General features: G+C 42.6%; 1 protein-coding gene across 6 annotated transcripts in view; it reads left to right on the forward strand.

The window, feature by feature from the left end:
- SLC26A4 (solute carrier family 26 member 4) overlaps positions 1-26,962 on the forward strand; it is a 72,033-nt gene extending 45,071 nt beyond the window's left edge. For 5 of the 6 annotated variants that reach the window (XM_045864895.3, XM_064575418.1, XM_064575413.1 and 2 more), the window contains 13 exons: positions 1,771-1,918; positions 2,556-2,669; positions 6,563-6,640; positions 6,782-6,877; positions 8,061-8,167; positions 10,218-10,287; positions 11,837-11,929; positions 12,868-12,963; positions 13,574-13,804; positions 17,438-17,492; positions 18,555-18,700; positions 21,117-21,200; positions 24,544-26,962. In XM_045864895.3, the coding sequence (XP_045720851.1) occupies positions 1,771-1,918; positions 2,556-2,669; positions 6,563-6,640; positions 6,782-6,877; positions 8,061-8,167; positions 10,218-10,287; positions 11,837-11,929; positions 12,868-12,963; positions 13,574-13,804; positions 17,438-17,492; positions 18,555-18,700; positions 21,117-21,200; positions 24,544-24,567 (1,342 nt within the window). In that variant the 3' untranslated portion in view covers positions 24,568-26,962. The remainder of the gene's footprint in view (positions 1-1,770; positions 1,919-2,555; positions 2,670-6,562; positions 6,641-6,781; positions 6,878-8,060; positions 8,168-10,217; positions 10,288-11,836; positions 11,930-12,867; positions 12,964-13,573; positions 13,805-17,437; positions 17,493-18,554; positions 18,701-21,116; positions 21,201-24,543) is intronic. The other variant, XM_064575417.1, reaches the window with a different exon arrangement.
- Positions 26,963-27,877: the final 915 nt, after the last annotated feature.

Below are 27,877 nucleotides of genomic sequence, written 5' to 3' on the forward strand. Positions count from 1 at the left end.
CCCTATGAGAAGAGTATATAGTCCCCATTTGACAGCCAAAGAAACTGGGACTTGTTAAGTTTAAATAATATGCCCAAAGTCAGTAAGTCAGTTACTTACCAAGCAATGGAGCCAGCATTCAGGTCCTTTGACTTCAAGTCTCTGTGCTTTACACTTTGTGATCCTGGGGAATCAAGGACCTGGTAGAAGGTCCTGGAATTGGAGAAGTAGGCAAGCAGGCAGGCAGGCACTGGGCATCAGGTCGCAATCAAAGCTGAACTCTTTGCAGGACTGGAAAGGTATCTGGACAGACCGAACTACCTGAAGTAGGACTGAATGGGTCTCGGGAATGAGTCACAAGACTGTTATATATATATAACAGTCTAATATCTAAGCTCACGCCCGGACAAGTAGAGATGTGGTGCTAATCTTGTGAGTCAGGATGGGATGTGGGAGAAAAGGAGTCTGGAAAATAACCTCACCTGTGGGGAGAAAAAGGCTCCTGGGGCAGAGAGCCAGACAAATCTTGTTATGCAGAAAATCAACATTCATGCCTGGACCCTACTAAATGACCTTGAGCAAGTCACTTCACTTTTCTGGACCTCAGTTCCCTTATCAACAAAAGGAGAGAGGTAGATTCAACCATTTCTAGGATATTAGATTAGCATATTAATTTGGATGATATCAGGATACTAGCTAGCTCTAAATTTCTATGGTTTTCTGTAATAATCTCATTTCTGCTGTAGCACTTCCCTCTAATTAGAGGGGAAAAATATAGTTTCCTATTAAAGGAAACTCAGACATAAGTGAAGTAGGTGAGAGATTGTTTCGGTGGGGTTTTTGTTTGTTTGTTTTGGAGGTTTTTTGGCTAGGGACCTCTGGATATACACTCTATGGATAGTCATCAAGATACGGGTACATGAAAGCCATTCCCCCAGTTTTCATATCTGGGGACAACTGAATGATTATAAACATGTAGGTTTCCTTCCTTCCTTCCTTCTTTCCTTCCTCCTTCCTCCTTCCTTCCTTCCTCTCTTTCTCTTTCTTTCCTTTATAAGTGGGCTTTTCCGCCCAACATGGGGCTTAAACTCACAACCCTGAGATCAAGCATCATATGCTGTACTGACTGAACCAGCCAGGTGCCCCTAGGCTTATTTCTTTACATGGTTTGTAGAATAGCTCTGGTATCTCAAACAGTAGTCGTTTGACCCCACAGTCACTGGGAAGTCTTAGTCATTGTGATTCTGGAACATTCTGATAATTACATAAATGTAATCTTTTCCGGACTCAAGATTTTAAATATCATGGCTCTTAAGATATGGATTTTCTACTTAGCTCTTTTAGTATCTTCTATTGTTTGTCTCTTTCATAGACCTGACCTCTCTTCATACAAGGCAAATCTCATTTTATGGCCAGACTATCTTTTAAATTCAGAGACCTTTAAGATAAAATTGTGCTAGGAGAAACACTAACGTGTGAAATGGCATGGCATGGGATTATATATTACAGAATCCATAATGACAGGCTTATTCATGTCAGGGGTCTAGATAAGGCAGCGTTCGTAGGCTCTCGAAGAGCAGACAATAAGGTCAGCCCATGAGATAGCACCAACTTTGAATTAAAAACTGTAAAAGCGATGCTACCACTTACTTGTCTCGATGTGCTTTTCCCCTCGGGATCAAGCACTTTCATGCCCGGCTTGGGGTTGGGTGGGTATAGCCTTTGGCGGGGTAGGAGCAGAGAATTGTGGTCAAATCCTCACTGCCCTTTTCTCATTCAAAAACTCACTAGGTTTTTGCCCCCCATACTTCCACCTGTGAGCCTGTTTTCTGAGATGCTGGCTGCCTCGTTTTCCATCGCCGTGGTGGCTTACGCTATTGCAGTGTCTGTGGGAAAGGTTTACGCCATCAAGTATGATTACACCATCGATGGGAACCAGGTATGGTCACCCTTGCGCTGACCCGCTTTTGTAGGGCTGCAAAGAAGAAAAAGGCATGAGCAGGATAGATTTTGTTGTCTGCTCAAGAAGGGATTGGTTGCTTCCACAGGTCCTTATTGAGCTGGTTTCCCTCTTATGCATGCTAATTTGAAATTATTTTGAAATATGCAGGCTGCATCTCTTTTCTTTCTGAAGTAAGCCGAATTTTAAGAGTTAATTCAGTCAGGTCATAAATAACATTCAATGCTCACGTATTAGGTCAGCATGAGTTCTTCATGCAGTCCAGTGTCTCCTGATATATTTTATGTAATGGGAGCTATGATTTGGCAAAACCATGCACCAAACACCATCGATGATGGTTGTGACTGCTTTAAATTGAGGCGGTTCACTGCAGTAAATACATGCAGGGCCGTTTTTTGTTTTTGGGGGTTTTTTTTTGTTTTTTTTTTTTTTGCGGGCATATGCTACATTGCCAGGTTGCTTCTTTTAAATTGCTCACAAATGTGCAAGTGTCTGGGGCTACCAGACAGGGTGGGCTTGGGAGTTTGCCTTCTTCCTCTGCTTCCTTAAACACTGGGCGAGGGTCTTGCCAAGTGATACTATTTGTAGCATCCCTGTCCCCCCGTCTCTGCCTTAGGAATTCATTGCCTTTGGAATCAGCAACATCTTCTCGGGATTCTTCTCTTGTTTTGTTGCCACCACTGCCCTGTCCCGCACAGCTGTCCAGGAAAGCACTGGGGGAAAGACCCAGGTAAGGCACAGCAGTGGGGGGGGGGGGTCTGTCTCCTGCGGGGGATGGGCCAGGGGAGCGGCGCTCAGAAAGGCTTGCACAAGAACGAGCAAGGCAATTAGCCTTTGAGCACCTAGGCTTGTGCCTCTTGAGAGGATCTGACCCAGGCCTCCTCCATCTCCTTGATCCATCTCCTCACCGGAAACCTCTTAACCGACATTCATGGTTGCCCAATGCCCAGGTTCTCAAAGGTATCTCTTTGTGTCAGGGCTCAGTTGGCAGGTGGGTACACTCGACCTGCGTTTCCAGGGACAATAAGAACTGACAAGGAATCAGTGGTGAAGAATGCTGATTTTTATCAATTTGTTATCTGGGGATAGAGGAGGCCGAGCCCGAGCACTTCAGGGCATTAGTGAGGTATTGTATTTTCAGGAGAATCAAAAGTGTCTGTGTACGTTCCCTACCCAAGGATCAGGAACTTCCTCCGGAGGCCTTCATCCAATAGAACAAGTTTGCCAGCCAAGGATAGTTTGGTCATAACATTTGGCCTTCTTCTTGAGGATGATTTTTGTTCCTGAAGTTCCGAACATGGGTTTAATCTTGCCTTTTCAATGTGGTTCTAAGTTGTTGCGTTCACAAAGTGACCCAGAATCCGGCATCCCAGTTCGTCTCTGAATCACCCCGCCTTCGATTGGCCAGAAAGCTCAGACGCCGTTCTCAAAGGCTACCTTTCTAGCCACAACAGGTGGGGTCAGATTTGCCAAAGCAGGTGGATGGGGGCAAGGCATAGGCTCAGGAACTGTGTTTCTGTCGTGCCTGGGGGCAGGCGGCTCCCTCCCCACACAGAGCTATTGTTTCAGAGTAGAAAGGGCATTGAGGCTATAAAGGAGGTCGTCCTTGAATCCAAAGTAAGCACTACAACACACACACAGTCTGCAGATAGGGCTTTAGTAAGGCAGAGACTTAAGTGTACAAAAGATAATTGAGAAAACTAGTGACTCCCTGCAGTGGCTTGTCCAGGGGGAGCTTTAATTGTCCCCAGGGCGCACATGATGCTCCTCTCCCATTTATAATGGATCTCTGTGTGGGGGGATTGGAAGAATGGGCCTCTTCCAATTTCTTGGCTCCTGTTGAACAACAATTTAATTTTAATTTTCAGAATTTTTCTTTTTAAAATTGAACTTTTTTGGGGGGGGGGGGCGCGGGCAGGCCTTTCTAGCTCTGAGGGAGCAGGGAAGACAATACAGCCTGTACCAGGAGGCTGAGCCAGGGGTCTGTGGTCCAGGGGGAGAGGTCAGAGGTGATTTCCAGAGCTGCCCCCGTGTTCTGATGGTGGCTGTCAGCATGAGAGTTTCTGCTGCTTTCATCGAAGATGGGGTATTGACAGACTCTCCAGGGTACGGGGCTGGATGCGGGTGCAGGTGGGTCCCCGACTGGTGATGTCCACTCTCCTGCTGTGGCCTCCAGGCTCAAAGGAGGCACGGGCCAGCCGCCCCAGGAAGAATGCCCATGTAAAGCGATTCCTTTGAGGGGATAATGGTGTTCTGGTAAGCTAATACCCACCACCACACACAGGCATGTATTATATTTAGGAATGAAGGGTGCCAGGATTTCAGTAGTGAAGAATGAAGCAAGTACAGAAGTGGCTTGATATTTAATTACTGAAATGTATACTAAGTTCTGGGGTTAAAAGTCTAAGTGCCTGGACTGAAATCCAGGGACTCATGACCACAGAAACCGGCAGGTCTTCCCTTGTTGTGTGCTTCTCGTGTTTTCTCTTCTGTTGGGGCCTCAGTCTCAGCATCTGTACAATGGGAATGTTAATTGTATCCCCCTCAAAGGGATGTTGTGAGGATTGAATAAAAACATCTGTAAAGCCCTGGCTCATACTCGTAAATGCTGATTGTTCCTGAGGAGCCTCGTAGTCCCAGGGTACAGATGTTGTGCCTGAGACATCAGAAAGCAATGGTTCCCGAATGAATGAACGCAGTAATGGGGGTCAGTGCTCATTAACGGTTTGCAGCACATCCTCAGATTGTAGCAGAGCTTAACGTTACAACCTGTTCTTTCTCTCGCCCCACCTGACTCCTACCGACTCACCAAAAACTAATTCTGGGGACGCCTGGGTGGCTCAGTTGGTTAAGCGACTGCCTTCGGCTCAGGTCATGATCCTGGAGTCCCGGGATCAAGTCCCGCATCGGGCTCCCTGCTCGGCAGGGAGTCTGCTTCTCCCTCTGACCCTCCCCCCTCTCATGCTCTCTGTCTCTCATTCTCTCTGTCTCAAATAAATAAATAAAATCTTAAAAAAAAAAAAACTAATTCTGATTACAAACTATTCTCAGCTCTGATGATCTTCTCACTTATAGAAGAATCATTAATTACCTAGTGATTGAATGTGCTCATGGACATAAAATCTACAGCAATTCCCACAATCCAGCCTTATAAAGTAAGTACAAGTAATGGATCCCTTACAGATTTTAACAGAGTGACCAAAATTCATCTCGGTCCACATCATTGGCAGCTTACGGTTACGTGTAGTTGGCGAGTAGGTGGCCATTCTCCTGGCATGAGCTGGGCAGCTGGCTGTGGTCTCTGTCCGCAGATCTCCATTTCTTGCAGCAACTTGCAGAGCCCCGCATCCACAGCAAGATGCAAATGGCTCGTGATAGGCAACCAATGTTGGTTAAGCAATTGTGAGGAAGGAAGGAAAGGAGGAAGGAAGGAAGGCAGGCCCTTAGTTTTTCTGCCCCGATAGGGGAGGGAAAGGTACCGAGGCACAAGGGTCCTGGAGGTGTGGTGCTAAGAGCCTAAAAAAGAGCTCTGGAAGTACAAAGCAAAGTGTTTAGTCCATCAGATATGTAATGTTGCCTCGGGCTGGTCTAACCATAATTAGAACGTTGAATGATCCATTTGCCAGGTGGAAAGACTGTGACTTTGAAATTTCCTGAAGCTTCCGGAATTTCTATTGATGTTGGCTTTATCTGTCTCTCTTCCGACTCTTGGGGCAGGCGGCCCTTGTGCCCAGGCCCGTCTTGCCTGTTGCTTTTCCCACCGCTTTGCTTCTGGTGCTCTGTCTCCTTGGTTCCTCTGTTTCAGAGCATCCGGTCTTCACATCGGCCATGCTCCAGCTGTCTCAGCCGAGTTCACTGGTGAGCTAATGGCGCCAGAGAACAGCCCCACCCACTCAGCCTCTCTCCTAACTATTTACGATCTTAGGAGAGCTTTTTGGCCCGCGAAGGTACAGGTTCTGAAGGTCCTTTAACCCCTGCACTGGCCCCATCATCCTGGGGCCACGCTCTGAGCCTGCATCTGCGGACGCTCAGAGGAGCCGGGGACGCGGTCCCGCGTGTCATCATGCTCATGTAGCATTTTGAATCTGCAGCAGGACTGGTGCACTTATTTCACCCGAGACTTTTGTGGGAGTCCTGTGCCGTAAGTATGAAGTGTTGTCCAAGTTGCCATTATGGCTGCTGGTTCCCTAAGGCGGGAGAGTCCGACGTGTGCCGTGAGAATGTATTTCCCAAGAACATTCAGTGATTTGCTGTTGGGGGGGAGGGGATGGCCCAGGTTCCCTGCTATGGCAAAGGATTGCAAGTCTGGCCTCCCCAGTGGACACCAAAGCTCTGGGTCTGTAATACATCCCGATGAAATCCAGGTCCCACTGGCTTTCCCTTAGCAGGCTTGGTCTCCTGTCTTTAATTCCTCTGCCGTAGCTCCCCTAGGTCTGTTTCCCATTTTTCCTTCCATTGTGTAGTTTTAGGAAATAATTCTCATTTCTCTCGACAGTATTGAGCAGAGGGGGTGAGTAGGGAAGCGTCAGGTGCCCCCACGAACAGACTCTCTGCCCGCATCCAGCAAGCTGGAAGACACGAGAGGAGGATGAGCCCTGCTCACGGGAGGTGTGTGTCTTTCAGATTGCCGGCATCATCTCGGCTGGGATTGTGATGATCGCCATTGTTGCCCTGGGGAAGCTGCTGGAACCCTTGCAGAAGGTATAGCCCTGCTTCTGGGCACGCTGATTGCATAATCTCGCTTCACTGCTCTGCCACCAGAGAAATAACAGGAGATTTAAAACTCGTCACATGGAAAGCCATTCCCCCAAATAACACAGCCTTCCCTGTCTCTCCTGGCAGTCGGTCTTGGCCGCTGTTGTCATTGCCAACCTGAAAGGGATGTTCTTGCAGGTGTGTGACATTCCTCGTCTGTGGAGACAGAATAAGATCGATGCTGTAAGTCACTTACCACCCGTTTTTGTCTGAAATAAGATTTGGTTCTTTTTTTTTTTTAAGATGTTATTTATTTATTTGACAGAGAGCGCACAAGCAGGGGGTGCGGCAGGCAGTGGGAGAGGGAGAAGCAGGCTCCCCACTGAGCAGGGACCCCACGATCATGACCTAAGCCGAAGGCAGACGCTTAACTGACTGAGCCACCCAGGCACCCCAAGATTTGGTTCTTATATGCTTCCGGCCACATCATTATATCCTAAATCTCACTTGCATTTTGGGATTCCCAGAGCAGAAATTAGAATTCTGTGGATAAGCCAAGGCTCTGAAGCCTGCCACATGGACCAAGTTTTGTGAAGGTCCTGTATCTCTGGGGAGATCTATTTCCATCCAGGAAGAATCCCATACAAACAAATTAAGCACCAACCAAACCAACCAACCAAATTAAAAAAACAATTAAAAAAACAAAAAACACCTCTGTAGTATAGAAGGACAAACAAAACACAAAACAAGGTAAAACCAAAATACAAAACCCTGGTGAGTATAACTGACCAAAGTAAACTTTGCAACGGGTCTGAGGAACTGTAACAACCACAAGCTAAGTCCTTCAGAGTCCCGCTCTCATTTAAATCAGGACAAACAAAAAGGAGAAAACTATTGATTGATATGGAAAAGTTCTCCAAGACACATTGTGAAGTGAAAAAGAGACCAGTGCAGCATGGCATAGTGTGTACAATACATTAAAAGATAGGAAAATAAAATACTGCTGTTCAGTCGTATTTGCAAAAAGCAATGCTGGTGAAAAGCGTGCACATGTGTGTGCATACAGACACACATGGAAATAGAAGAGAACACAAGTAGGGAGGGGCGTTGGATGGATGGAGAGGGGAAAGGGTTGGAAGCAAGACTTCCCACTGTAGACCTTTTTTATATTAATTCCACTTTGAACTATGTTCATATTTTCCCTATTTAAAAATTATATGAAAACACATTGAAATGGGACAATTGGTCTTTATCAGAAAGGTCAATTTCCACTTCCACTTCAACATGAAATGAAGTCAGAATATTAAAAAAAAAAAAAAAGGCTGAAATTTGTTCATGGACAATTGATCTTATTTCCACAGGTAGTCTCTCACTTGATGGTACCTGGCAGATTAATGCAATTCTTCCCATTTCCATTTTGTCCTAGGTTATCTGGGTGTTTACGTGCATAGCATCCATCATTCTGGGGCTGGACCTCGGTTTACTGGCTGGCCTCATGTTTGGACTGCTCACTGTGGTCCTGAGAGTTCAATTGTGAGTAATGTAAGACCCAGATTTCCCACAAACAGGACCACACACTCTGTGGTTTCTTATACCATTTTGATAAAATAAAGGGAAGCCACTCCCTTTCATAATAGTTACTGTATATTGAGGGCTTCTGTGAATTAAGCCCCTAGTGCTTGACACATGTTATTATATTTAGTCTTCGAAAAAAATCCCATGAATAGGTTTTATTATTCTCATTCTACAGGGAAGCAAATCGAAGCTCAGAAAGGTTAAGAACCTTCCCCAAGATCACACAGCTAGTAAGTCACGGAGTCAGGATTTAAACCCGGGTGTATCTCATCCCCAAATCTGTGCACTTAGTCACGGGCTCTTTTGCTACGCTCTCCTTTTGGTGGTTATAAGACTCAGAAATTCGTGACACAGCAAAGGACCAAGGTAGCCATGCGGTTCCTTCTGCAAATGAGATGCAGTGTGTGGGGCACTGGGCCCGAGGCTTGGGACAAGGTAGCTGCTAAATAGACTACAGGCCATTTTCTCCTGAAGCTAGTAACGCCGAACAGGAGACTTTGAAAGCGTTGATTGTAGCTAGCTATCCTTCAGATTGGCCAAATGAAGCATGCACCCCATAGGCCACATGATCATATGAGGTAGGCGTCATTAGGTCACATGAAGAGGGAAGGCAGCAAAGACATGGCTTGACGTCACCGAGAACAATTTGTGAGGGAGCCTGAGTGTCTGGTGTTTTGTTGCTTCTGTTTTGACTCTTGAGAGGCTTTCGGTATGTGCCCTCCTGGGTCTATGAAGTCCCAACAGAGAGGCGAACAGAGCCTGTCTCTCTCCTTAAAACCTCTGTTAGCTTCCCAGACTTCTGGCCTCTTCTCTGCCTGTGCTTGGGCCGCACAGGAATAAGAAACCGGGAAAAAGATCAGCCGAGACCCCTCCCGCTTTGCATAAGCCCACGCTTCTCATTCCACTGGCCAGTTCCCCTTCTCCTCCTCCTTCCCTACCCCAGCACACTGGAGTCTTCCCAAAAGCTTGTGTTCACTGCCTCTGCATCCTTCCGTGGTTGCCCACGGGCTGAGAGAGTTCCCAAGCTCCCAACGTGCCCAATTTGCTTCTGGGAAGTAACTCCGAACCTGGCCTTGGAAGATGCTGCTTCTCATGCTCTCTTGGTCTTGTGGGGGTGTGGTTGGGTGAGAAAGTTTTGAGGAGAGAGACGACATAGCTTATGAGCATTACATGAAAATCCAGCATAGCCCAATAAGCCGAGGATAAAGCAGTGGCACATTTTAGCGGCTGATTTGGTAACTAGGCTTTTAGCCAAGCGAAAGCAGTATCCTCCACAGTGTTTCATTGCCAGTAATTATATGGTTGATCCGGGGAACACGTTGCTGAGAGTACCCCAAACAGATACTCTTTCTTCAGGAATTGTATTTAGCATCTGTCCCCGGTCACACTTGAAGAATCACGGGATTTATTTGATTACATCAGGAGCAGGAAACCAACAGTCTGGTTGATGGAAGAATTTCCTCCTGGTCCCGCCAGGCTCCCATTTCTATCAACTGAGACTAATTTGATCCCTGAAGACTCGCCATACTTCCCCAGAAAGTTGCTATACCTCACCAGTAAGTTCCAGGCACTGTGCCAGGCAGTGAGGACCCCTGGGTCAAACATAAAGGCTGCCCTGCTCCTTACCTCTGGGGCCTTTTTGACCTTACCTGACCCTCAGCTTAGCCATAAAAATGAAGATAGGACTGCTGACCTTCCAGAAGGATGGTGGCACTTAGATAAAATTCACCATGTATGAAAGCTCTTTGCTTGTCCTCTAAAGTGTTATACACATGGAAGTGGATGCTCATGACTTCTGTCAGCCCTCAGGAAAGTCCTCCTTCTCCCAGGGCCCACACAAACACCAGCTGTTCATTTCAGAGTACCTGCAGGAAGATGTCATCTGTAATGAAGACACGGGCCAAAAACACCAGAACGACGGGCTCTTTCCTATCTGTTATTTCTTCTAATGTTTTATTCCAAAGGAGGCCTGTTCCAAAAAATCCTGACCTAATTTTTCTTCTTCTAGTCCCTCATGGAATGGCCTTGGAAGCATTCCTAGCACAGACATTTACAAAAGTACCAAGAGTTACAAAAATGTAAGTGCCTTTGTGAGACGTTTGCTGAATGTGGGTTTTCTGGCCTGGATTTTCAGGGGCAGTGTATTTCTTTTTTAGTGTATCAGGTAGAAGGTAGCTAAGGGGGAGGCTTCTGCCAGGAACGTCTAGAAGTCCACTGGGGTGTCATGAAAACTTTGACCCAATGTACCTTCTGATACGTGTGGTTTGGATGAATTGTGTCCATGCTAGTTTGAATGTTCTTTTCATGTAAAACCATTGTAAGAGGAATTTTTTTTAAATAGGCAATTTGATGATTTCCAGAAGTTGCCTCAAAATTCTATTTATCTACTATCTAATCCTTATCCTCTTTGAAATTACCTGAAATCATCATAAGGTGATTTTCATTTAATTCTAACACGAGACTTTTAAGTTCTCTGTCACAAGGAACCTTCTTTGACATGTTGCTCTAATCTTGGAAGAAATAATATATAATACCGGAAATGAAAAAACAAAGGAAAGACACAGCCCACTGATGGGCTTTTGTTCCGTGCAAATAAAGTAGCTTAGTGGTCACCAGGGGAAAAAGCAGAGAAAGAAAATGCAGAAAAAAACAATTGAGTATAAAGAATGTTGGACACTGACTCTGGAATTCCATTAGCTGCTACTTAATTTATTTCCACAATCTTTCTCAGTTATGTTGAGCCAAGTGCTGACCAGAGCTAACCATGATGGTAGAGAACCTTTTGGCTCAGGGAACCATGGGCTGAGTTTGGGAGTTTACAGTTCTAGGCTCCACCCTGGGGAGACTCTGCCTGTGTTGCTCAGCCTCCCAGCACCTGCTTGCTCATCTCAGGGGCTGGACTGAAATTGCTAGGATTCCTAAAGACTAGAAAAGTCTAGGATTCTGTAAGCTTTATTTTTGGTCTGGCCACTCTGTCAGGGTAAGAACAAGCAGATGACATCCTAGGCCTCAGTTCTTGCAGATCCCCTCAGTGTGCTACCTTTTTTTTTTCTTTCTATTTTTAAAGAACTGTAGTCAAAGAACAAAGGGGGTGGACAGTGGTATGAACTTGAGGCAAAATCATGTCACTGTTCTCAGCCTCAGTTTCTCCATCTGGAAATCAGAGGGTTGAGTAATTGCTTATGAAGGCCCTTCCTAACTTGACCCTCTCTGGGTTGGTAAAGTTCCAGCAGTTTGAGTAACCTGTGGCCTCTAAGTGGGGGAAGCCCCTATTCAGGGAGAGGTGGGTGCTACTGCCCAGCTCCTTTGAACAACCGTAACTCTCCTCCTAGGGGAAAAGCCAGAATTTTTTTTAAAGATTTTATTTATTTATTTGAGAGAGAGAGAGAGAGCAAGGCGGGGAGCAGAGGGGGAGGGAGAGGGACAATCAGCCTCTGCACTGAGCACGGAGCCCAAGGGGTGGGGGGTGGAGCTCCATCCCAGGACCCCGTGATCATGGCCTGAGCTGAAACCAAGAGTCAGATGCTTCACCGACTGAGCTACCCAGGTGCCCCCCAAAGCCAGAAATTGAATCAAAATGTTTGAAGCCCAAGGTTATTTAACCTCACACTTTTTTTTTAATGCTAGATTGAAGAACTCGAAGGAGTGAAGATTCTTAGATTTTCTAGTCCTATTTTTTATGGCAACGTTGATGGTTTTAAAAAGTGTATCAAGTCCACAGTGAGTATTTTATCCCTAGCAATTTGGTTTCTAACCTCCTTTGCGACTTCATTCATTCTACAGGTATTTATTGGCTCAAACGGGGCTAAGGCCCTACACCCTATTCCATTTGTATGGGGCGTTAAGAATTATAACAACCCAGTAACTTACAATCTATTGGGGGATAGGAAAACACCAACAATACCATATGTGTTAAAATCCAGGTAGCAATAACTATGGAAGACAAAAACAGTAGAAGATGTCTCCCGGTAGAATTTGAGTTCCAAATAAGTAGTATACACAGTACATGTGAAGAGTTTCCAGAAGGGAGCAATCCCAGGCAGTTGGACAGATCAGGCTGGGCGTGACAGTTGGGCAGAAGAAGGGTTATGCCAGGTGTTTGGAAACTCTGTGAGCTGAGAGTCAAAGGTAGGTACACATCTTTGGGCTGGGGGAGGGGGGATATTTGCCCAGTTGGAGTAAAGGGTAAAAAGTCTAAGTGGAATATGTCAGCAGGAAATTGTGGTCTTGAATGCCGTGCCAAGCTCTGATGCTAAGTTTCTACATCAGTGTTTTCTGAGTGAGGTCCAGAGCAAACTCGTTCACAGGAATGGTCCTATGTGATTTTGCAATAACAAAAGGGCTCTGTGATGTCAAGGAAATTTGTTAACACAGACTTAAAGCTAAAGAGGTTATTCTTTGCTGTTTTTTGTTTGTTTTTGTTTTTGTTTTTGTTTTTTACCAGCTTAGAGCCTTTAATATGAGAATATCTTTCCTGAGTCTCTGGGTAGGTGGGGTAGAGCTGATAGGGGAGACCTCCACCAGACCTTAGAATTTCTTTTTCCACGGGATGTCTCAAGGAATGATACCACTTGAGAGATAACCTTTCCAGATAACAATTGCCATTAATGAGCATTAGGAACCAGACGTTTTAAGTAATTTGACATTTCTTTCCAAAGGTTGGATTTGATGCCATTAGAGTATATAATAAGAGGTTGAAAGCACTGAGGAAAATACAGAAACTCATCAAAAAAGGACAATTAAGAGCAACAAAGGTGAGGTGACATCTTTCTTTTCCTTGTTAAATTCTTTCCCTGTTCAGATGGAAATGAAAGCAGATAGTCAAAATTAGATTTATTCCCATTGGTACCCAGATCTGTACAAGGAGACAGTGGAGTTGTTCTTGTAGGCAAGAGGGAATGGGAGAGAATTTGAAAATCAGCAGAACTCTCTGGAAATGCAGGGTGTGATTTTTCAGGGTGTATTTTTTTTTTTTCCCATCGAGAAATAAACCTTATTTTTACTGAAGGGAACAAAATTAGTGCTAATTTGATACCAGAAAATTACTCACAATAGAAGACAGTTAAGTTCATAAACTTTTAGATCTATTACCTTTTATTCAGACTCTCCTGCCAATGTATCTCTTGGCCAAGTTCCACAATCTTCCAGAAATCAAGAGTTTCCTGGCTCCTCTGCTCTTCCATTTTTCTTCCTAGGGAACATCACAGTTTGGACTGAGGTAAATCTCATTCCTTTAGAGTTCACCCCTTTGATGTTTTGCTTGCCAAGGAACAGTGTATAGGACTTTTAAGTAATTTGAGATGAATCATTAAAAGATGTCCCCCAGTCATTGGCACTTAAGTTGGCAGTGTTTTCTTTGTTTAGAATGGCATTATAAGGGATGCTGGTTCATCAAATAATGCTTTTGAGCCTGACGAAGATATTGAAGATCCAGAAGACCTTGATATCCCAACTAAGGAAATAGAGATTCAAGTGGATTGGAACTCTGAGCTTCCAGTCAAAGTGAATGTTCCCAAAGTGCCAATCCATAGCCTCGTGCTTGACTGTGGAGCTGTGTCTTTTTTGGATGTTGTTGGAGTGAGATCACTGCGAATGGTAAGGTTTTGGTGCTTTGGATTATAGATTTGGAGCTTTGGCAGTAGTAACATGATAGGGGTTACCTGGTCTTGCAAAGGGACAATTGTTGGATCTGTAATTTTTCTAGAGGAATGCTTTTGCAATAAAATGCAATATTTTAAAGCATGGTCTGTGAGGCCACACGGGGGTTGAATCCCGGCTCCACTACTTACTAGCAGTGTGACCATGGACAAGTCGCTTAATCTGTCTGTACCTCAATTTCTTCATCTGCAATATGGGGGTAATGATGGTGCCTACTTTACAGGGTTTGTTATGAGGGGACTAAACAGTCTAGAGGGGAAGCAAACATTAAGTAACCTTTTAAAACCAACTGTATGAAGTGCTCCCAAATAGACTAACCAGTGTGTCAACTTGACTAGAGGGGTCAAATTTAGGTGAAGCTTCAGGTAGGTATTAAGAGGGCCAGGGAGAAAAAGAGGTTCAAGGCACCGACAATCAGATGTAGTAAGTGGAAATGACCCCAATAGGTGAAGGGGATTAAGAGTACACTTATCAGGATGAGCATTGGGCAATATATTGGACAGTTGAGTCACTATAGTGTACACCTGAAACTAATATAACACTGTATGTTAACTACACTGGAATTAAAATTTAAAAAAAAATTAAGTCTATTAAAAAAGTATGGCAATGACCCCTAACTGGGGTTTAGCTTAATCGGGGCTTCCTGGCTACCTCGGCAAGGGCAGACAATGATTCTGCGGTGTGGGTACAAGGCTGGTAAGGTAGAAAAGTGATTATACTTGACAGAAGAGCTCAAGAATATGCTGGCAGTTTCTACTCCAGTTCTTTTAGAAAGCCTGGCTATTACAGTACTCATTTGAGAACAGAAATGAAGACATAAATCTTGTTCTTCATTGTGCATTTCACTCTCATCTGTGGCTCAGCTCCATTGTAGATTGTATTGGTCCAAGGGTTTAATGAATTACTTTTGGGGAGAGTCGTAACTTATTTAATGCCAGAATATTTTCCACACCTAACAAATAGTTCTTTCAAATCCTGTAAGGGCAATTATATCTCCAAACATTATACTTGTGTAGAGGTCTTGATTTTTTTTCCCCCAGAAATGTCAAGTTCTGTTTTATTATTGCCCATAGTTCTTGTGTCTTGGTTTTTTGTTTTAAATTTTTTACTAATTTGTATATTTTTATTGAAGTATAATTAACATACAGTGCTGTATTGGTCTCAGATAAACAATATAATGATTCAACAATTCTCTACATTACCCAGTGCTCATCACGGTAAGTGTGCTCTTCATCCCCATCACCTATTTCACCCATCCCCTACCATCAGTTTGTTCTCTGGATTTGAGACTGGGGTAAAAAAAAAAAGACTCTCAGGTTTTTTGTTTTTGTTTGTTTGTTCATTTGTTTTGTTTCTTAAATTCCACATATGAATGAAATCATATGGTATTTGTCTTTCTCTGAGTAACTTATTTCACTTAGCCTTATGAGTGATGTTGAACATCTTTTTATGTGTCTGTTGGTCCATCATGTTGTTGCAAATGGCAAGATCTCATTCTTTTTTATGGCTCAGTAATATTTGTGTGTGTGTGTGTGTGTGTGTGTATGTGTCCACACACTTCCTTACTCATTCATCTATTGATGGACACTTGGGTTGCTTCCATATCTCAGCTATTGTAAGTAATGCTACAATACTAACAGAGGGGTGCATATATCTTTTTGAATTAGTGTTTTTATTTTCTTTGGGTAAATAAATACCCAGTAGTGGAATTACTGGATCATATGTTATTTCTACTTTTAATTTTTTTAGGAACCTCCATACTGTTTTCCACAGTGGCTGCACCAGTTTACATTCCCACCAACAGCACACAAGGGTTCCTTTTTCTCCATGTTCTTGCCAACTCTTATTTCTTGTCTTTTTGATACTAGCCATTCTGACAAGGTGATACCTCATTGTGGTTTTGATTTGCATTTACCATGATGAGTGATGTTGAGCATCTTTTCAGGTGTCTGGTGGCCATTTATAGGTCTTCTTTGGAAAAATATCTATTCAAGTCCTTTGTCCATTTTTAATGAGATTATTGGGGGTGTGGGGGTGTTGAGTTCTATAAACTCTTTATATATTTTGGATATTAACCCCTTATTGAGTATATCATTTGTGAATATCTTCTCCCATTCAGTAGGTTGCTAGGTTTGGGTTTTTTGTTCTGTTTTGTTTTTGTTTTTTTGATGGTTTTTGTTTTGTTGATAGTTCCCTTTGCTGTGCAAAAGCTTTTTATTTTAAGGAAGTCCTAATAGTTACATTATGCTTTTGTTTCCCTTGCCTGAGGAGTCATATTTAGAAAAATATTTCTATGGCCGATGTCAAAGAAGTTACTGCCTATATTTTCTTCTAGGATTTTTATGGTTTCAGGTCTCACAGTTAGACCTTTAATCCATTTTGAGTTTATTTTTGTGTATGGTGTAAAAAAGTGGCCCACTTGCATTCTTTTGCATGTAGCTGTCCAGTTTTCACAACACCACTTTTGAAGAGACTGTCTTTTCCCTATTGTGTATTCTTGCCTCTTTTGTCGTAAGTTAGTTGACCATATAAGTGTGGGTTTATTTCTGGAGTTTCTATCCTGTTCCATTGATCTATATGTCTGTTTTTTCGCCTATACTATACTGTTTTGATTACTAGAGCTTTGTAGTATATCTTGAAATCTGGGATTGTGATACATCCAGCTTTGTTCTTATTTCTCAAGATTGCTTTGGCTGTATCTAGATCTTTTTCATTAAATTTTTTATTTTGAGATAATTGTAGATTCACATGGAGTTGTAAGAAATAATACAGGGAGAGCCTATGTACCCCTTACCCAATTTCTCCCCATGGTAACATCTTGCAATACTAAAGTACAGAAATCACAATCAGGACATTCACAGTGATAGAGTCAAAATACAGAGGACTTTTTAGGTCAGTTTTTTACATTTGGCATCCAGTGACCACATATCCATACTTACATGTCTTCCATTCAAAGATACAAATGTATACTCTTGTCTCCAATCAGCAGGGGCTGTGTTAGGAAGCCTCCTGTATTTTCTTCCCTTTCTTTTTTTTTTTTTTTTTTTAAAGATTTTATTTATTTATTTGACAGAGAGAGACACAGCGAGAGAAGGAACACAAGCAGGGGGAGTGGGAGAGGGAGAAGCAGGCTCCCCGCAGAGCAGGGAGCCCGATGCGGAACTCGATCCCAGGACCCCGGGACCATGACCCGAGCCAAAGGCAGTCGCTTAACCAATTGAGCCACCCAGGCGCCCATTTTCTTCCCTTTCTTGTGCAAATATTGTTGAAGCGCCTCTGTGCTGTCCAGCACTGTGCTATTATTGTGTGCTAGATGCTGCCACCTCTGGAGACATGGCCTTTTCATCCCTCGTCCTACCATCATTGTAGGTCAGAGAAAACCTCTCTGGTTTTCCAAGAACGAACTGTTCTCCAATAATCTCCAATAACAGTCTCCAACTGTTCTCCAATTTCCTCGAAATCCTGGTTAACCATGAAAGTGTTCACGTTTCTCCTGAGGAAGTAATGGAATGCTACTGAATTATGGGCAGATAAAGTCCCTCACTGTTACATTCTTTTTTACATTTTTAGATTGTCAAAGAATTTCACAGAATTGATGTAAATGTGTACTTTGCATCCCTTCAAGGTAAGTGCATGTACAAATGTATCTACCCCTAAGACTTTCTCCTAAGCCCTTTCTTCTACCTTGGAATGTGGGTGCATAATGTCCAAAGAGGCCTTTTTTTAAAAACTGTGTTTTATTGGGGTAAAAGATGTATAACATGAAAGTGGCCATTTTAGTCACACTGATGTATACAGTTCAGTCAGTGGCAGTAAGAAGAGTCACAGTGTTTTTCAACCATTACAATGACTGGGTCCCAAAATTTTTCAGTGCCACAAACAGAAACTCTACCCATTGTGCAATTCCTCTGAGGGCCTTTTGGAACCTGGAAAGATATTACTTCCAACTTGTTTAGTAGAGCTGGTGAGCCACGTCCTGACAGCAGTGCGGGGTCAATGGGAAAAATTTACCATGGGGATGATTTGGATCCCTTAGAAGTAGAGAATCCTCTAGGGTCTGAGTCTGTGTCTGTCTATGCACAAGTGTATGTATGTAGGAAAATGCTAGTGCTTAGGCTGAGTTGTCTAGAAGCAGGCCCTGAGATAAGGATTCTTACACAAGTGATTTATTGAGAGTATGCCTGAGAAATTCGGGAGGGGCTAATGGAAGAGGCTGGACAAAGCCATGGTTTTAGAAGTCTACCTGAGCCTGATGTCACAGGGGGCACACAGCAGGAAGAGCATCACGGGGTTATCCTTCCTGAGGCAAGCAGGCCAGTCTTTGTACCCCCATATCAGTCAGTCAAGGGCTGTAGGCCACCCAAGTTTGGGGTATAAACTGGTGGCCAAGGAAAATTCTTCAGAGAAGGCCCAGCTGTGAGCCATTAGCATCCAGGCTCCTAGCAGCCTGAGGACGGGTTCACTGGCAACAACAAGGTGGTCGGGAACCAAGGCTGTCTAAAGCAACCAGTTATGGTACAACCATTCCAGGTGCTTTTGGAATAGAAACTCAGCCAGTTTAGAGCAGGGTCACGTTTTGAAAATGGGGGGAAAGCAATTAAAAGGAGGAGCTGACAAAATGTAGTATTGGCTGATGTTACAAAAATGTGCTTTCCTAGAGACTGAACATTCTTTCTTTCTTTTGAAGATCATGTGATAGAAAAACTGGAGAAGTGCGGTTTCTTTAATGATAACATTAGAAAGGACATATTCTTCTTGACCGTCCATGATGCTGTCCTCCATCTACAGAACCAGGTTAAATCTCGAGAGGGTCAAGATTCCATTTTAGAAACGGTAAACATTTAACCTTTCTACATATGTATCTTTCCTAAACTACCACGATTTCTGTAAAGAGCAAAAACTGCACAAATCTATTTTTGAATCCCAGCCTCCTAGGATTTAGAGCCACCTGCTTAACTTCTCGGAGCCTCACTTTTCTCATCATTAAAATGGGAGTAAAAACATTTACCTTACTAGGTTGATATGATGACTAAATATGATAGTTTATAGGAAAGCACCTGGTAGTACCTGATACATATCAATTTTATAATGCGTGGGTTTACCAATAAAAATAGACATTAGCTGTAATAATGCCTTTTTAGAATATAGGTGGTGAGTCTTGGATTTTCTGTGATTTGTGTATACGATGCACAATACAATTTAAATCTTCAGCCATCTGGAAAATCTCGATGATAAATGTCTTTAAATAGGATCCATTAGGTCATAAGTGATTTTTGAAAAAGGAAAAAAGAAAAGTCATGAATCAGCCCAGAGTTAATTCTTTCCAACAAAATAGAATAGACCCTGGTTTCCCATGAGCCTCCCTATTTTGTCAACTCTCCAGACGTATCCCCCAGAGAGCCAAGCATTCCAGACTGGGTCATTGGACAGGGCATTGGGCTGGGTCACTGGGCCTGGTCCAAGAACCTCTTCTTTCATGGACCTTCTGACAGTGAATCTGGGCAACTAAAACAAATACTTATAAAATAACAACAATAGTAATTAGTCCAGTGACACAGTGTACTATATTTTCAATTGGTTCCTTCTTTTTAAAAATTAGGATGAGTAGATTTTTATTGTAGATTGGAAGTTGATGTTTGAAGTAAAATTAATTTAGAAAACAATGGTGCATTATTCTCTTCAGCTCTTGTTAGTGGAGAGACTGCTTAATGCTGCTGGGGAAAATATTAGTACTAAATACCAAGGTGTGGATCTGAAATACATAAAAGAAAAAAAGTAGTAAAACCACAAATGTCAAAAAAAAAAAAAGAAGAAGAAGAAAGCAAGCAAGCTGCATGCAAGATGCTCATCTTTGAAAACTCATAAACCTTTTTCTATTTTCTAACTTAAAATTCTCTAACCCATAGGTAACAGCAACAACAAAGCAGGATCATACACAGCATCTAAAAAAAAAAAAAACCCTCACATTGGAAGTATTTAAAGTGAGGTGTCAAATTCTTTCTCAACATGAAAATGGTTGTTTCGTTATTTGTTTTTACTCTATTTCTGATTCAAGGTCTCAGGCCAGGAATGCCGCAGAAACCACTGACCAAGAGTGCCCCTTCCCGGGTTAGACTCAATCTTGTCTGCCAACAGGGAGGCCTTGTGAGTGGCTGGGATGGACTTTTTTGGCCCTGAGCAAGTGTTAGACTGAGTATCACTGAACGCTTATGTCATACACTTACTGGTTCACTGGGTAGAGGGCTGAGCAGTCCTGATGACCTGTTACACCAGGAACTTTTACTTCTATATGCCCTCACTGTCTAGCACAAAGCCCCATACCCGGTAGATGGACAGCAAATGACGATAAATCTTGCCTGTGGTACTTTCCTTCCCTTAAAGAAACATAACTTGCGTGTTTGGATATTGCGGATGCAGTGGTGTGACCCTCTCCCTGTCCTTTTATTTGACCACCACAAGGATTATCCCAGGATAGCCTCAACTGGTGGTTCTACCTGTCCCCTAACTTTTATGTCATGACCACCTGCACAGGGACTTAAGTCTCTAATGCATTTCCCCTGAGCAAAGAGAATTGGGTTATTTATTTCTGAGATGCAAAGTCACTCAAAAGCACTTTGAAACACTACCCTTGCCTTGATACACATCTGGAGTTGCTTTAGAAATATCCTTCTTCATACATAAGCCAAGGCCCAAGTTGTTATTGGTCTCCTCTGTGTGGAAGATTAAATTGCATACTACTGCTAAAAAGCAGAACTTCCCGAACAACCAACCTGTGTGGTCCGTACACTCTGGCTTCCATTTCCAATAAAATTAATTTTCATCCGATTCAGCCGGGGACGGCTTATTGTCATCAGTCACAAGCCCTTCACTGGGCACTCACTGCGTGCTCGATGGGGTACTAAGTGCTCTCAGCTCCACCACTGAAGGAGAAACACGATTGGCTGCTGAGTCATTTAGGCAGACAGGGTGACTCGGGAAGCAGTACACGCTTCAGAGGTTGGGGAAGAGAGCTGAGAAGGAGCTGAGACAGTGGAGAGCCATGCTAGTTCACACTTGAATGTGAAAAATTAGTACGAGGAAAAATCCTGAGGTGGGAAATGTAAAAGAGCAAGAAAGCTGAAAAGGATTATGCGGTATGGAGATTATAGATGAGAAGCACCAGCAAAGCTTCGAATGATTTTCAGAGGAGTATCAGGGTGGGCTGATGTCATTGTCTTTCCAATAAATATTCTCTGTTCTCTTGGTCAAGATTACTCTCATCCAAGACTGTAAAGATCCTCTTGAATTAATGGAAGCAGAGCTGATTGAAGAAGAACTTGATGTCCAGGATGAGGTATGATCATTATTTCCTTTCAGTGAAAATAATTTGGATTGAACCTTGACTGAATAGCATAATACAAAGAGTGACTATGTCTGACTAAAACCATTCAGGGAAAATGATTTTTAAAAATATACCAAAAGGATGGCTTCATAGAAAGGGGAAAATGGAAAACAAGAATTGTCCCTTGAAGACATTAAGTACTTAGGGACCTTTTGCCCCAGACATATAGGCACAATCAGTGACTGGGAGCAGCCAACACACTGGGCCTGATTTTATACCTAAGCCTCTGCATATGTCTTCTTCCTTCCCCACCTAAGGACCGTGGGATGGGGGAGAGGTAGATGGAGGGAATTTCTAACCCAGGAGTTTTATAAGCTTCAGGAGAAGTATGTGAGGGACAGGAACCTCACGGAACTTTCTTCATCTGGCTGATAATGGTAAACAAGACACTTCCTCCATTTGAGACTGAGCCCATGTATTTCTGATGCTCTTGGGACATCAGACTCTTCCTAGGAACCTTGACCTAAACGTAGTATCTGACTGAATCTTTGTGGCTCCACCACCAAGTAAAAGATTTTAGTTATTTATTTGCCAGAGAGAGAGAGAGCAAGAGCACAAGCAGGGGGAGGGGCAGGCAACAAAGGAAGATCCTAGGAATTTTAAAGTTAAAAGATGTCTTGGAATATCAAGACATCCACATCCTAGCCCCTGCAGAAATCTCTCCTACTTCATCCCTAAGGATGTTCACTCAGCTTATGTGTGAACATTTCCAGATATTGGCAACTGAGAGCTTTTCAAGGGAGTTTGTCACATGATTGGATGTCTCCAAGTGTTAGTTTTGCTTCCAAAACTAGATGCAGCCTTTCTTTAATAACTACCCAGTGGGGCGCCTGGGTGGCTCAGTTGGTTAAGCGACTGCCTTCGGCTCAGGTCATGATCCTGGAGTCCCTGGATCGAGTCCCGCATCGGGCTCCCTGCTCGGCGGGGAGCCTGCTTCTCCCTCTCCCACTCCCCCCTGCTTGTGCTCCCTCTCTCGCTGTGTCTTTCTCTGTCAAATAAATAAATAAAATCTTTAAAAAAAAAAAAAAAAAAAACTACCCAGTGGACTGAGGTCTGCCTTCTTTAGCAACACAAGCCCTCCCACTGAACAGCCTTTACCTATTTGAGAGTAGCTCTCAGGGGTCCAACAGACTCTACCCCAGGCTAGATTCCTCTAGCTCCCTTTATTCCCCATGGGCGCAAAATTTGTCAAGAGTGGGACACAAAATCCCAGGTGGAGTTAGGTCAGCATGGAGATTACACAACCACAATCAACCTTGATCTTGTCAAAATATGTCTATTACTGTGACTTTAAAATGTGTTTATTTTCATTGCAGCCACATCAAAATCTTGGCTTCTTTTTTCTTTTTTAAAGATTTATTTATTTATTTGAGAGAAAGAGAGAGTGAGCACGGGGGAGGGGCAAAGGGAGAGGGAGAGACTCTCAAGCAGACTCTTGCTGACCGTGGAGCCCAACGCAGGGAGCTTGATCTCACGACCTTGAGATCATGAACTGAGCTGATATCAAGAGTCAGATGGGGCGCCTGGGTGGCTCAGATGGTTAAGCATCTGCCTTCGGCTCAGGTCATGATCCCGGGGTCCTGGGATCGAGTCCCGCATCGGGCTCCCTGCTAGGCGGGGAGCCTGCTTCTCTCTCTGCCTCTGCCTCTCTCTCTCTCTCTCTGACTCTCATGAATAAAAAAAAAAAAAAAAAAAAAAGAGTCAGATGCTTAACCGGCTGAGTCACCCAGGCACTCCTCAAAATCTTGGCTTCTGTTGAGCAGGGGCCAACAAAAAACTTGGTCATTTTACACAAACTATGGCCCAGCTAGGCTCCCCATTTATAGTTATGTAATTGGTTTTTTACCCTAATGCAGGGTTACACATATTTTTGCTAGATTACATCTTGTTGGTTCTAGTTTACGGATATAGTTTCAAATTCTGAACTCATCACCCAGCATATTAACTATCCATCCTACTGGTGTCATAGGCAAATCTGATTAGCATGCCTTCTCTGCCTTATTCCAGATCTTGATAAAAGATGTCGAGAAGAATAATATTTGAACCCCTATGGTATAATCAGGCAGTGAGGATGACAGGCAGAGATTTTTGTGGAGAAAATACATTGCTAGGGTGAAAATCAGAGGTCCTGCATCCTTAGTCCACCAGCTTAGTGAGTCTGGAAATGTCATTCTTTTTTTTTTTTTTATAAGATTTTACTTATTTATTTGCCAGAGAGAGACAGCGAGAGAGGGGACACAAGCAGGGGGAGTGGGAGAGGGAGAAGCAGGCTTCCCGCGGAGCAGGGAGCCTGACACGGGGCTCGGTCCCAGGACCCTGGGATCATGACCTGAGCCGAAGGCAGACGCTTAACCATCTGAGCCACCCAGGCTCCCCTGGGAATGTCATTCTTGAGCGTAGAAGTACTTCCAGCTTTATTAGTTTATGAGTGTGGTTATAAGGCTTAGTTGAGTAAAAACTCATCAAATTCAAACTTAAAGGGATGCCTGGGTGGCTCAGTCGTCAAGCGTCTGCCTTCGGCTCAGGTCATGATCCCAGGATCCTGGGATCGAGTCCCACATTGGGCTCCCTGCTCAGCGGGGAGCCAGCTTCTCCCTCTGCCTGCCACTCCCCCTGCTTGTGCTCTCGCTCTCTCTCTCTAGCAAATAAATAAATAAAACCTTTTAAAACAATTGGAACTTAAGAACTTGCCACATTACAGAAGTATTTTCGGATTGCCACATAAATTAATGGCATCATTATTCAGGTAACATAAAAGGATCATTTAGTTAGGGTTCCTGTAGGTAGCAAAGGAGTAGAGTGGAGTGGTTTCGAGGGTATGAGCTGTATTTTTTAAATTTTTTTATTATTTAAATTCATTTAACCAACATAGAGTCCATCATTAGTATCAGATGTAGAGGGTATGAGCCTTAGAACCAGACAGATATGTGTGCCACCCCTGAATCTAATAGTTACTGGCTGTGTAGCCTGGGGAAAATTACTGATCATGTCTTCATTTCAGCTTCTTCATGTGAAATGGAAATAGTAATACTTCACAGAGTTGTGAAAATTAAAGGATGCATGTAAAAGTACTGTGTACTCTTGTACATAGTAAAGTGCTTGATAAATAGTACTTGTTGCTTTTAAATAAATCTAAGAATGATGAGGTACAAAATTAAGTTTTTACCCTACACACACCTAAGATGAATAATGTGAGTAACCCAAACTATCAAATCATATTTGTAAAAAACAAAGAGCATTAGACTAAAGGAGAATTCATGTGTATGAACACTTTGTTTCCCCTTCGTTTCCACAGGCTATGCGTAGTCTTGCTTCCTGAAAGCCGGCTCAGGAGATTGCTATAAGCAAGGACTGCAAGGCAGAATTCACCCACCAATGTCATTCTATGCAAACATTTTCTGCATTGACTATTTCTTTGGACTTGAAACACTCATTCTCTTTCCATTTGATTTTCAAACCTCTTCAATTTTTTTTAACCTCTTAACCAATGAAAGAGAACCACTAAGAATTTTTTTTAAAGGCTTTATTCATAAAATAAATAGCCTACCTCTAAGATGTGCAAAATGCTGAGGAGAATTATCCAGGTGATTCAGCCGTGTCCAGATCTGCTAATGTTATGCTGCTTCCCCCCCCCCCCCCCCCCCCCGCCCCACAACAGATTTGCTAACAGTGTTCTCGTGGATACTGGTGTACCTCTGTTTAGTCGGGCTAAGTGTGCCCCAGCAGTCTCCGTGGGCAGGTAAATCAGGAAGGATTATCCTAAAGAGAAATCCATTTCTGACTGACCTTGATACCCATGAGCTGCACTGGTCAGTGTAGGGCGACACTGAATAAATGCAGAAATTTAATTATTAATGCGTTTATCAAGAAAAATCTTCAAAAATCACTTTTAGTGAATACATCAATGAAGTTTTTAAAATGCAAACTTAGTACTTAATAATCAATGTGATTATATGTGACCAGATATGTAACCAGAGTTCAAAATTAAAAAAAAAGAAAAAAAAGGTTCACTTAAAAGCTGATCTAGTTTCGAAACACGGATTCAGAGAAGCGAAGCAATAAGATTATTGTGGTTTGTAGAAATCATTTTTTGATATGATAATAGTCATGGATCACAATTGCGATCAAATAAAATATACGACAGACTGTCTCTAGCTTAAAAATGCAGCTTTAATTTATCTTAGTTAATCGAAATGATCATCGTGTATAGGTCTATAGAGGTATGGTCTTTTTAAAATCGAATGCAAAAATTGTGTTATTTTGAACCAAAAAAATTTTGATATGACTGAGTTTATATTTTTCTCTAAAACTTTAGCAGCATGTGAAATATGTGATCTTTAACAGAATTCTGACTACCTTTCCAAAAAAAAAATCTAAAAAGTGAACATCCTGTATATAAATCTATGTTTAAAATGAGTTTTTTAAGACAGAACATTCTAAATGAGCTTAATATCAAAAGAAAAACATTGGTTTGGAATATATACATTGAATATACTTAGGTTTTTAAAAATCCATATTTTAAACCAGAACATTTTATATCTTTTATTTTTACTTAATCTTTTCTGAGTACCAATGATTTTCTAGGTATTATATATAATATATAGTCTTTAGTCCTGAGGACTATTTCCATGTATTTCACACTGAAGTGAATGAAGTTGTACTTAATTTCTAGGGAGAAAGAAATGCTCAGGTCGCCAACTAAGATACTGTTTTGCCTGGTTGAGATTTATATTGTACCTTTGGCACAAATGTGTGAAATTTCCAAATGTGTTTGGCTATCCAAAGGCAGCATGTCTTATCTTTCTGTTTCTTAAATACAATCAGAAACAAGTTATCTACTTCTGACGGATTATTATCAGTGGTCATATCAAACTGGTTAACTAAAAGCATCCCTGTCATTTCCCCTTACGCAAATCATTCTGCATACCGGAATTTGAGTGACTTGCAGTGGATTGCAATGTTACAATCTTCTTTCATTTATGGGTTGTACTGTCCTTCACTGATTTAGAACAGATGTCTCCCCTGTTGGGAACAGCCTAACCAGGATTATATCATCCAATTTCCACACCAATACCTGCCTATAACAGGACAAATCTTCTAAGAGTGAATATAACAGTCTTGCAGAAAATGGATGAATACCTCTGTTTAATAGAGGAAATATGCACTGCCCTTTTTTTTTTTAAATTAGTTGAAGGAAATTCCAAAGTTCCATTTTACAATAAGGCTAGAGTCTTGTAAAGTCTTGGGTCCACTTGTGACTATTACAAGACCACAGTCTGACTTGCTTCCCAAGCACACTCTAGGTATACTGTCTTTTCTGTGCATTTTGTGAATAGTAACCAAACTTTTAAATCTGTATTGTCAATGGAGATTTTACTTGAAATTGAAGTTGTCTTTTGTTATGTTTTTAACCTATAGGGTAAGATTCCAGTGTTTGTATATGAATTTCAATAACAAATGAAAAAAATCAAACATGTACATTTGGAAATATTTGCACATATTTTTTATTAAATGTAAAGTAGCCTTTCAAACTACTCTGATGCATCCTTTTTGAACAAAACTATTAAATATAATAAAAATGCTACATTTTAAGTTTGCCATTACTCTCATCAGCCATCAGTTTGCTGTATTCTTTATAGCTCCACTTCTGTTTGTGCACAATGTCTTTTTGTAAAGACTTTTCAATGCAATAAACAATGTTACGAATAATCTCAGTTAATTCTTTTTTTTAAGATTTTATTTATTTGAGAGAGAGAATGAAAAGGGGGCAGAGAGAGAGGGAGAAGCAGACTCCCCACAGAGCAGGGAGCCCGAAGCTGGACTCGATCCCAGGACCCTGGGATCATGACCTGAACCAAAGGCAGACGCTTAACCAACTGAGCCACCCAGGCGTCCTAATCTCAGTTAATTCTTGTAATTCTTACCCAGGTATTTCCAGTTTATTTTGTGCAATGATTTTCATTATTTTAAGCAAACTTTTTTTAAAGATTTTATTTATTTGAGAGAGAGAAATCACAAGTGGGTGTGAGGGAGGGGCAGAAGGAGAGGGAGAAGCAGGCTCCTCGCTGAGCAGGGAGACCTACATGGGGCTCGATCCCAGGACCCTGAGATCATGACCTGAGCTGAAGGCAGACGCTTAATGGACTGAGCCACCCAAGCACCCCTTGAGCAAACTTTCACACTGGTACAACATACGTACATATCAAAAGGATACAAAGTATAGTGTGCTGCTTAAGGAATTTTCACAAAACAAGGACACCAGTAGAGCCAGCACCCAGGTCAATAAGCAGAGCATAACCAGCAGCCCAGAAACCCTCTCAAGCTTCCTCCCAAGGGCTAACTACTAACACCTGTGTGATGTCTAAATGTGGTGTCTGTCTGATCGGATGTGGGCCCCCAAATTGGGGCAAGGATTGGTGGAAGCAATGGCATGGAAGGTTGAAAGAATTCACTTGAGGAAGAACAAAGGAGATAGGAGTTTATTGAAATACACACAAGGGAGTGGTGGGCAGGACAGCAGAAGAGAGGCTCTCTGCCATGAGGCAGTGTGTAGGGGCTGTTTTTAAAGGGGGAAGGGAAGGAGGTATGGTGACATACGGTATCTTCCCTTTTTTGGTAACTGCGTAGTT

The sequence above is a fragment of the Mirounga angustirostris genome, unplaced genomic scaffold, assembly GCF_029215605.1.
Source record: "Mirounga angustirostris isolate CCGP_5_RB_7025 unplaced genomic scaffold, mMirAng1.0.hap1 SCAF_12, whole genome shotgun sequence".
NCBI lineage: Eukaryota > Metazoa > Chordata > Mammalia > Carnivora > Phocidae > Mirounga > Mirounga angustirostris.